This window comes from Branchiostoma belcheri, unplaced genomic scaffold (genome assembly GCF_001625305.1).
Source record: "Branchiostoma belcheri isolate BF01 breed outbred unplaced genomic scaffold, Haploidv18h27 scaffold840, whole genome shotgun sequence".
In the NCBI taxonomy this organism is placed as follows: Eukaryota; Metazoa; Chordata; class Leptocardii; order Amphioxiformes; family Branchiostomatidae; genus Branchiostoma; species Branchiostoma belcheri.
Genome location: NW_017804510.1, coordinates 1 through 10,741, shown reverse-complemented (window position 1 = coordinate 10,741; position 10,741 = coordinate 1). Strand labels below are relative to the sequence as shown.

Below are 10,741 nucleotides of genomic sequence, written 5' to 3'. Positions count from 1 at the left end.
GTGTTTTCTGTTGGAGTCGTTGGGGTTGTTGTATTTTCTGTTGGTGACATTTGGGTTGTTGTGTTTTCTGTTGGTGACATTGGAGTTGTTCTTTCTGTTGGTGACATTGGAGTTGTGTTTTCTGTTGGTGACATTGGAGTTGTTGTGTTTTCTGTTGGTGACATTGGGGTTGTTGTGTTTTCTGTTGGTGACATTGAGGTTGTTGTATTTTCTGTTGGTGACATTGGAGTTGTTCTTTCTGTTGGTGACATTGAGGTTGTTGTATTTTCTGTTGGTGACATTGGAGTTGTTCTTTCTGTTGGTGACATTGAAGTTGTTCTTCCTGTTGGTGACACTGGAGTTGTTGTGTTTTCTGTTGGTGACATTGGGGTTGTTGTGCTTTCTGTTGTCACTGCAATTGCTATGTATTATGAAAAAATCTATTTAATATTCTGTTCCATTTTGTGATTATCTATCTTCGCCAAGATTTTATAATCTGTGCTGTATATGAAAGGTTACATAATTTGGAAATTGTATTAAATTTTGTGTATGTGTTATTTTGTATCAATTGGAAATGATACTTGGGTCAGTGCAGACTGACTTAGCTGGTGATGCTGACCCACAAAAGCACAGAGACTCTGACGTAAATTAGAGAATCTGATACAAAATTAATATTAAGTAGATAAACATATCCAAGATAAGACACAAATCCTGCACGATATGGAAATTCTCTTCACCACATAAGCTTTACATTGTGTAAGCCTGAACTTGTCTCACCTGTACAAACTATGCCATTTCCAATGTAGCCACTATGACAGGTACAACTGAAGGAGCCCAGGGTGTTCGTACAGTTAGCATTGTCATCACAGTTGTCAGTGTTGGTCGCACACTCATCTACATCTGAGGAAAGGCAAGCAATTTAGTAATTAAGATCCATGTCATGTTCATTTGACAATAGCTGTGTCTGTAATAGACTTACATATCGTCAAGTCATATGTGTAATATCGTCAAGAATCCTCTGCAAATCATAGATAGATATCAACTATATATAACAAGGCTCGTTTTACTTGACCGGATCGTGATGTTAAATTTTTTTTATATGTTGCCACCTTGTTTTTGTTGATGTTACTTTCTTTACATATGAGGAGAGGGTCTAGAAAGAAATGCATTATAAACGTCTGACCAATGCGCAGAGAATATGTGTGACTACAATATGTATTATACAAAAGAATCAGTCATGATTTCAGAATGATGTAAGGATTGCTTACCTGCACAGCTTCTCCCTGTACCTTCATAACCATCATTACATGTGCAGGTGTAGGAGCCAGCAGTGTTGGTGCAATTTGCATTTCCATCACACTGATGAATTCCGCTTTCACATTCATTAATATCTGAAAAAACAAAATAGGAGCTTAAGTGTTGTCTGTCCTTGGGGCCAGAGAGTTCTAGTTTGTTAACTTGAAAACTATTGAATCTGGAGCCTATTTTTCCTTCTGCAAAATTGCAGATTGTACAAATTTTTCTTCAGCAATCTTGAAAATCTATCTGCAGATTCCAGACTGCAGACAGGTATTTCGAACACTGTAACCTTATGACGTTGATACATTTAAACCTGTTTGAAGATATCCGGCACAATAGTTAACCATAAACACACCAGTTAAATGCCTACAATCCATTCCATACTTGAATCGTATCAACTGTTACTTAGAACGTTCAATATTGTTTTCAAGACCGAGCAGGTGTTCCCAGCAAATGTTGTATCATTACTATTGAAAACTTGTCTCACCTGTACAGACAGTTCCATTTCCATGGTAACCCGAATGACAGGTGCAGTTGAAGGAGCCAGGTGTGTTCGTACAGTCTGCGTTGTCGTCACAGTTGTCAATATCGCCCTCACACTCAAGAACATCCACACAGTCACTCCCGAAGTAACCAGACTTACAGGGACAAGTGAAGGAACCAATGGTGTTCGTACACACAGAGTTTTCTGTGCAGGTGTCTGTGCCTTGTGTACACTCATCTTTATCTGATCGATAAAGGGTAAGCAAAGGGAGTCATTAGCATCAGTGTCATTAGGATTTTTTGCCAACGAAAGGCTTTTCTGTATGTGCTATCGTTTGCAAACATGGATGGCTAATTAATCTTTCGGGAGTGGTAAAACGTGTAACATCATAATTTTGTTGTATTTTAGTGGTAGTTAAGTTGCAATTTGAATCCATACTCTACATATTTTTTCAGCCATATAAAACTTTGGAAGATTTGATGAAAAGTGTGGAGTTGCTGCTATTTGCAACAAATCAGAAGCATGTGGCTGAGTTTATGTTATCTTCAGAAACTTTCTAATGCATGAGAAATACATTGTACAAGCCCCGGCCTACCTTCGCAGTACGTCCCATTGCCAACATAACCATCATTGCAGGTACATGCATAGCTGCCCTCTGTGTTGCTGCATGATGCCTCTTCATGACAGTCATCTTGTCCACTTAAACACTCATCCACATCTGGGAGCAAAGTGTCTTATTTAACATTTCCAAATTCAACGGAAACGGACACAATAGCATTCAACGATTATTTCTTTCAATTACCACTTTTCTGTTACATCTTTCGTCAATGGGGACAAAAAGTTTCATATGTTTCATAACCATGGTTAGTTTAGAGATAACAGATGAATCCAATTGCCAGTAATTATTCAAAGAAGCTAGACATGCCAGCATACTTTGTTTGCATTGCATATAGCTGTGTTTCAACAATTTTGTCACAAACTATTCAAAACATACATTCTTTTTTTTAATGTGACTGAACAATAATGTATCTTGAACTGTAAAGTGTATATCTTCAGTTGCTTCAAATAAAAAAATATCATACATAAAACATTGTAGACGAGGACATCACTTACCTGTACATGCTCTCCCTGTACCAGTGTAACCATCATTACATGTACAGGTGTAGGATCCAACGTTGTTGGTGCAAGTTGCATTCCCATCACACTGGCTCGTTCCATTTCTACATTCATCGATGTCTGATACAAGAAAGAAACCACAAATACACAGTCATTGAAACAAAACTCTTGATCATGTTAGTAAGTTAAGGAAATAATTTCAGGAATTCTTTCATGATCCAAATTAATTTTGATGCTAGCTGTTAAAATTATCCATGCTAATGCATCATAAATACATATATTTCAAAATTATGTTCTTATAAAGGTGACTGTAGTATGGTACTGGAAGTGTCATGCATTTGTGAATTGGGGAAAAGTTTAAATAATGTACAATGTATTTCATGTACCTTCACATACTGTTCCAGTGCCGTTGTACCCAGGTTTGCAGGTACATTCAAAGCTGCCGATGACATTTGTACATATTGCTTGCTCAATGGCAGTTTGAAGAAACCATCGGAACACTCATCCACATCTATGGAAAACAACACCAAACATAAAAAATTTTGAAAGGTTTGGGGAAAACTCAACAGTTGACATTATCTGCCTTTTATAGCAGAATGTCATATCTCATGTAATATATCTGTTGGAGTTCACTAAGTGAACTTTAAACTATACTGTTTCAAAATAGAATGTGTGAAGTGTTTGCAGAAAACAGTTGATGTTTATGTGTAGCTATCTATCAGTTTCTATTATCTATTTTTGCCAGACAGAACGTCATATCTACAATGTATATATATTATAGAATGATATGTCTAGTTGTGTGTATGCTTCTTGAAAAATCTAAGCTTTGAACATGAGTGAGTATAAATAATGCTTCCTTAGTCCTTAGAAATGAAGGAAGAAGGCAGAGAAGACCTTACCGGCACAGAAGAAGCCATCTCCAGTATACCCGTCCTGACAGGTGCAGTTGAACCCGCCGTCGAAGTTGACACACCGGGCATCCTCACTGCAGTTCTGTGTCTGACTGCCAAATGTGCACTCATCGATGTCTGGGAGGACATCAATACATGACAAACTTTGAAATCATCTTTGAACAATATCAATACTTAACAAACTTTGAAATCATCTTTGAACAATATCAATACTTAACAAACTTTGAAATCATCTTTGAACACAGATATCATCAAGACCTGATGCTTGCAATTTCAAACCAACTGGGTGGAACATACACAGTAGGCACTTAGATGAGTAGAAGTAGAATTTAATGTTAGCACATGATTTCATACCATTCTTCCATTATTGTCCTAGTCAGTTTGCAATAACATAGCCCTGGCCATGAACTTGCAATAAAGAAGAAGGCTATGCAAGACAGGAGCTTCTAGGCTGCCAATGTGGTTCTTGTTGCTACAAAGAACTAGCTTTCGGCACACCTAACCCTAACCCTAAGCCAAGTGCTAGGTAAATGTATTTTGGGCTTGTACCTATAATGCTTTGGAAATGTTTACATACCTTCGCAGAATGTTCCATTGCCAGTATAGCCCTGCCTGCAGCTACAGGTGAATCCTCCATCGTTGTTGTTGCATAGGGCGTTGGGGTCACAGTCATTCAGACTATTGTCTGCACACTCGTCAACATCTGCCAAATGTCAAAAAGAAATTACTGCTGAACTGGTAATAAAACATACAAAAATAGGATCATCTGTATGTATCATGCCAGTGATTCAATTCATACAGTCCAACCGAGAAAAGAAAGCTAGAGTGAGAAACCTTTCCCCAATAGAAAAACCTTTTGAAAAACATTGCATACAAGTAAAAAATATCATTTCAGTTGTTGTCATTTGCATATTGGGGAATGTTGTTTGCAAATTGGGGAATGTTGTTTGCATATTGGGGAATGTTACCATGTAAGTACTTACCAGTACATGTTCGACCATCAGCACCAAGCATGTAGCCACTTCTGCAACCACACGTGTAACCTCCGTCTGTGTTGTTGCACAACTGGTCACAGGCATTCAGGGTGACACTTGAACATTCATCGATGTCTAAAGTAATAAAAAGTACATAATTTTATACACATCTGTATCACTTCCGTGCACCTATATTATTCAGCGTAGATAACATAGAAAAAATAACACAAGTAAAACAAATTTTCTATGTCACATCATTTGAAACGTATCACGATGTCTAAATGTACAAACAAAATATATATATATTACAACGCACCTCTACGCTCATGACACTTGCTGATTTGCTTGTTTTGTGCAAGAATAAACACTAAACATTGCTCCAATTCTTATTCTACATAACCTTTAGCATTACAAAGATGGGATACTCTCCTTGGTGCTGAAAAGCTATCACCCTGCTTACCAGTGCAAACTGTAGCATTGTTGGTGACGTTGTAGCCAGAAAAGCACAGGCACCTCTCAGTCCCATTCTGCACAAAGCAATCTGCATTTGTGCAAACAGTCCTGGTGCAGTTTTCAGAAGCTGAAATGTGCAAATGTGCAGGTTATAATCACATTATATGGACAAAACACAGTGGTGTAGGGTGTAGTATCTTGGCCCTACTGTACTGTCTATTGGGATGATATGAATGGACAATCATCTAAATAAACTTACTGAAAATGTGATTTTAGATAACCACACAAAATTTTCAGATAATACTAATTCTAGTTAACGTTACATTAACATCCCAATTTTTGTTTCGTCTTTAAGGAAGTTTCAGAGAAATAGTATGCTTCTGACCTCGACAGGAGTCGCCAACTTGAGTGAATCCAGGAGCGCAGGAGCAGTTGAATCCACCGTCTGTGTTGGTGCAGACTTGTTCACAGTCATCCAGTTGTTCCACACATTCATTGACATCTATAGCAATAGATTTGGCAGGATCAGAATTGTCAACTTGCAAAAAGTCACTACCTACATGCACTTGCAATTTTACATTAAGCTGACATAATGTTCACCCGTTGTATGTCCTTTCACTGTCATTTTGTATTTTAGATATTAGTAACCTTCATCCAGAAGCCCAACGAAATGTATATTTGATTTGTCTTTATGAAAAACATGTCAAAATATTTGAGCATAACTTGTGGGATCAACAATAGTATGTGGCACTATAGTGCAGCTGTCTACAAGTTTGCAAACTCGCTAGGGTGGCCACTTATCCATTGTGTTTGTTCCTTGAACAGTGAAGACTACAAAGTTTAATGAAATTCAATGCTTTTACCATCACAGTTGAAACCATCTACAGCCAGCCTGTATCCACTCCCACAGGTACAGAAATAACTTCCCTCTGTGTTGTTGCAGTTGGCAGCGCAATTGCCATTGACAGTCAGGCACTCATCTATATCTGTAGATGAAACGGTAAGATAATCAAATTGTAATGTAGCATTTTTCTGACAACGTTCATTTTAAAATTTGCATTTTTCCTAAAATCCTTTAGACCCCTATATTTACAGTAGAGGAATTACATAGTATCTGCTTTTTCGGGAAATAATAAACAGTTTCAGGGCAAAAAAATGGAATATTCTCAACAGGTACAAATACTATCAAACTTTAAATCATCATCAGACTTCACTTACCTGTATGTGTTTTCTTACAGACATGCCATTTACAAGCAGAGACTTTAAACTAAATACAACTGTTTTTGTTGGCAAAAAAGGAACTTTCCGATGATTGCACAACATTTAACCAATGTTTCAGCACCAAGGACACAGCCCACAATACTTGTTACAGGCATCCAATGCAATTTCTGGGCGGCAAAACTGGAATATTCTGAATAAGAAAATCTGTATGATATCGACACATACTGCCCCAAATAAGCACATTTGCATACATTCGTCATAATTCAGGTGTTTAAAACTGTGCAGAAACAGGTTCCAAGATATGTGACTTTATTTTCTGGGTGGTACCCCTAAAATCAGCCTTAAACATTTGAAAAATATGTCTTCAAGCCCTAAAACTGCATTGGGCACCTTTACAAATTGATGTATTGAAGTAAGACTAAGATCCCATTGGTACAATAAAAGAGCCACCTACTGTTTCAGAAAATAGCTTTTAATCAAAAACTTGGTGTGTCCCTACCTGTGCAGTGCCTACCATCCCCTTGGTACCCATTGTAGCATGCACAACTGAAGCTTCCAATCAGGTTTGTACAGACGGCCTTTGTGTCAATGTCACAGTCATCTTCACCCCTTAGACATTCATCGACATCTGCAGTAACAAGATATTCCATTCATCAACTTAAAATTTCAGTTATAAAAAAATCAAACATTAAGTTGATACATTCTGGCTCCATACACATGTATAACACAGAATGATGGACTTTCATTTAATATGCTTATATTACGCACAGACAACTTACGCAAAATTAAAATGGCAGGTATGTGAATCTGTTTAACTGTTAGGTGTTTGTCTGTGCTTTTGTACCAGGATTTCCTGAAAAACAGGCCAGAGTGGCCTGAGTGTGATACCTGGTTAAACAAATAAAGTTGAAAGTTGAAAGTTGTATATCATTGATTCCTTATTCCTGTTGTCTACCAAATCATACATTCCTTTGACCATACATTTTCTAGTTTAATGGCAATCCTACAAGGTGATCACTAGTAAGACTAAATGTTAATATATAGAATGCCTAATATGTTTCTACCCAAGAATCTTGTTAAGGGAATAATAATTGGTCAACCACTTCCTTTCCAAAAGAAAGATGCAATCTATTTTTCCGACCTTTTTTTATCTATCGAGAGAAATGTAACTGTTTATTATTACCTTCACACTGTATCCCGTTTCCAGCAAATCCTTGGTCACACCTACAAGTGTAAGATCCTGGGGTGTTGGTGCAAGTTGCATTTTCTGCACAGTTATCTACAGCCCTTGTACACTCGTTCACATCTGCATGAGACAGTTGAAAGAAAGTTTTCTATTATTGAACCAGTGGACTATTAGTGAGACACTATATTACAGTCCCATAACAATAGTCCTGTTTTTGCAGCTGTACATGTAGGTAGTTAATCCACTGTGTCTATAGGGCACGGTATTGAAAGGTGGAGCCCATCCCTCTCCTTCCACTGCCTTTTACCTCCCCAACCAAAGTCAGGTACAACTGTAGCCCTTTCTCCACCTAAGTAAAGTGAGAAAAATTCCTTTGTCAAGGACACAATGTCCTCCCATTGTTCACTTGGCAGGAATGGAACCCGTTACCTCTCGATCTCGTGCCCACTATTCTAACCCTTTGGCCATACGATGCCACTACTGCGCAGAATACCAGTATCGCAAATTGCCATGCTTACCAATATTTGACAAGGGAATTGAATCACCACCCAACTGACCTGTGCAACTGACTGTACCGTTCCCTTCATACCCTTCAGTACACAGACAGTTATAAGAGCCCTCCGTATTGGTGCAATCCGCGTTCTCGGTGCAGCTGTTCAGAGCATCATCCGAACACTCGTCAAGATCTGAAGAGTTAACATGAAATAAGATTAATCTAAATACTGTATTAGTATTACAAAAACATCATGCCTTTGTTACTCTTTACTAGTCTTACCAAGTGTTCTCCACATACAGTAATTTTCTATCATAACAACATCCACATTTCGTAGAAGAAATGTCTTTGGCAAGTGACAGACACATGTTGTACTATTTCTATGCAAAAAACAGCTTTCCACACCAACAGCTACCTGCTACTCAAAGCCTGTCAGGTTTATATACCGAGCACTTATTATAGTAAACTGTTCACCAACAAGTCTTCAGGGTATAGACTGGAAGCTACTCTGCTCTGTATCACAAGTTTATGTAACATACAATTTTCTTCTTTTTCATTCATCAGGTGTACTTTCAAGAATAGTTTTGCAACACCAAAAACGTAACAAACCTTGGCACGTGATCCCATCCCCCACATATCCATCCCTACACGCGCAGCTGTATGACCCAGGGTTGTCTGTACAGATCCCCAGCCCCCGACGGCAGTTGTCCAGTAACTCTGCACACTCATCCACATTGGTGCAGACTGTCCCGTCACCACGGTAACCAGGGTTACAGCTGCAGCTGTAGGAGCCGATGGAGTTGGTACACCGTGCATTTGTGTGGCAGGTGTCAGGGTCCACACACTCATCTCTGTCTGCCATGGGAGAAGATGAACAAAGTAGAGACACTTTGTTACGATTTTTGTTTATTCATGTAATACTGAAATGGGCCTGCTGCCTACTTTACATTGACGTTATGAGGGATAAGGTCAGGGTCAGACAAAATATAATAACAAATTGGTTACATGATAGAAGTACTACAAAATCAGTCCAACTTAGTCTTAATTTCTACTAAGATTTTTTTAAAGACCTTTCAGTTTTGGAAGGATATCATTAACCGAATAGAGTTCGAGGAACACATGTCTTCGCCATGTAAAAAAATACTGTTTTTATTTTTAACCTTTTAAGTTATTATGTTATGGTGGTGTAGTCTTGTCCGGTAACTCCAGAGCTGCTTTGGGAATACCCCACCATTTGAGCCCCTTACTTGCTTATGCAGTTGTGTACAGGCGCAATCTGTAAAACACATTTAGATCAACACACAACCTACATGTCGATACTCCTACTCAACTAGGCTCAAACCGAAATCATACCCTTCTGACGAAGGCAACAAATACAACTTACCCTCACATTGGCGCCCACTACCTTCATAGCCAGTCTTGCATGCACATGTGTAGGATCCGATAGTGTTGTTGCATACTGCATTGCTATCACAGGAGGCACTCAGCGTACATTCATCAACATCTGAAACAAAGGATAGTAAAGGAATTAGTAATAATGATGTATACAATTATTATGCTTAGACATAATGCAATTTAGCTCTCATTTAAGGTTTACATGGAAAAGATTTTTTACTTTGGGGGAAAATGTGTATATTCAGCAACAAGGGGTTTTCACTTCCAATGTTTCAGTCTTAATACAGCTTCTTGCCAAACTGATGAAATTATTTATATAATATGCTTTGCATGGGAGTAAATGTTTTACAAAAAAGGTACCGGGTATAAGGTAGATCACCTGCACAGTGGGTACCATTGCCAGTATACCCAGTATTACAGGTACAAGTGAAGCCGCCCTCTGTGTTGGTACATGTTGCCTCATCTGCACAGTCATCTGTGTCCAGGTTGCACTCGTCAATATCTAGAGAGAAAAAAGGAGACACAATTTTACGTAGTATTGCTCCCTGACAAAATTAGGACTAGATGACAGTTACGCTGCAACAAAGTTCTGTTGCAAAGATCTCTTTTATAGTTTGGTAGACTACAATTATAACATTGCTCTAATACATTTCAGGGCTTGAAAGAATACCTTATACAGGTTTCAGCCAGGTAAAACTGGAGCTGTGCAGGTATTTCTGATGTCTACTTGCACTGGTCCATGTACTGGGTTTATATAATCATTCATTTACCAGTATGTACACCTACATTGTAAGTTTTGATTTGCTGCATAGACTGTAATAATACTACCAAACTACAGATACATGTATGCAGGAAAAAAGGATTTTGATTGACGTATTGTAATGTAATTATGATACAAGTATGTGACTTACCAGTACAGTTGAGGCCATTGCTGTCCAGTGTGTACCCAGGATCACAGCCACATGTGTAGCTACCCCGGGTGTTCTCACAGTTATGGGGCTGTTCACATAACTGTCCCTGCACGCACTCATTCACATCTGCCAAAGGAAAGACAACATTAACAAGACACAATTATGCAAACAGCATCAAATTGAACTTTCAACAGCCCCTTCACATATTTTCTGGAATGGAAACTGGTCAGTGTGGTTAACATTTTGAGAACAAAGACTATACCTTCTTTAATTTCATCAGGTGCCAATTATGAAAAAAATCATTGGCACCGCATTGTAC

General features: G+C 38.4%; 1 protein-coding gene and 1 long non-coding RNA gene across 2 annotated transcripts; both read right to left on the bottom strand.

The window, feature by feature from the left end:
* Window positions 1-298: 298 nt before the first annotated feature.
* LOC109486979 lies at window positions 299-1,367 on the bottom strand. The gene is made up of 3 exons (XR_002141226.1): window positions 1,248-1,367; window positions 757-879; window positions 299-400 (listed from the first exon to the last, which is right to left on the bottom strand). It is a non-coding gene; the product is annotated as an uncharacterized LOC109486979 (long non-coding RNA).
* A 378-nt stretch (window positions 1,368-1,745) lies between these two features.
* LOC109486978 (fibrillin-1-like) lies at window positions 1,746-10,548 on the bottom strand (the record flags this gene model as incomplete). The annotated part of the gene is made up of 16 exons (XM_019790898.1): window positions 1,746-1,916; window positions 2,876-2,998; window positions 3,265-3,389; window positions 3,778-3,906; window positions 4,367-4,492; window positions 4,773-4,898; window positions 5,224-5,343; window positions 5,602-5,718; window positions 6,080-6,202; window positions 6,937-7,065; window positions 7,621-7,743; window positions 8,181-8,309; window positions 8,726-8,971; window positions 9,501-9,620; window positions 9,891-10,013; window positions 10,423-10,548. Coding segments are annotated over 16 exons (2,156 nt in total), but the record flags the coding sequence as incomplete, so codon positions are not given.
* Window positions 10,549-10,741: the final 193 nt, after the last annotated feature.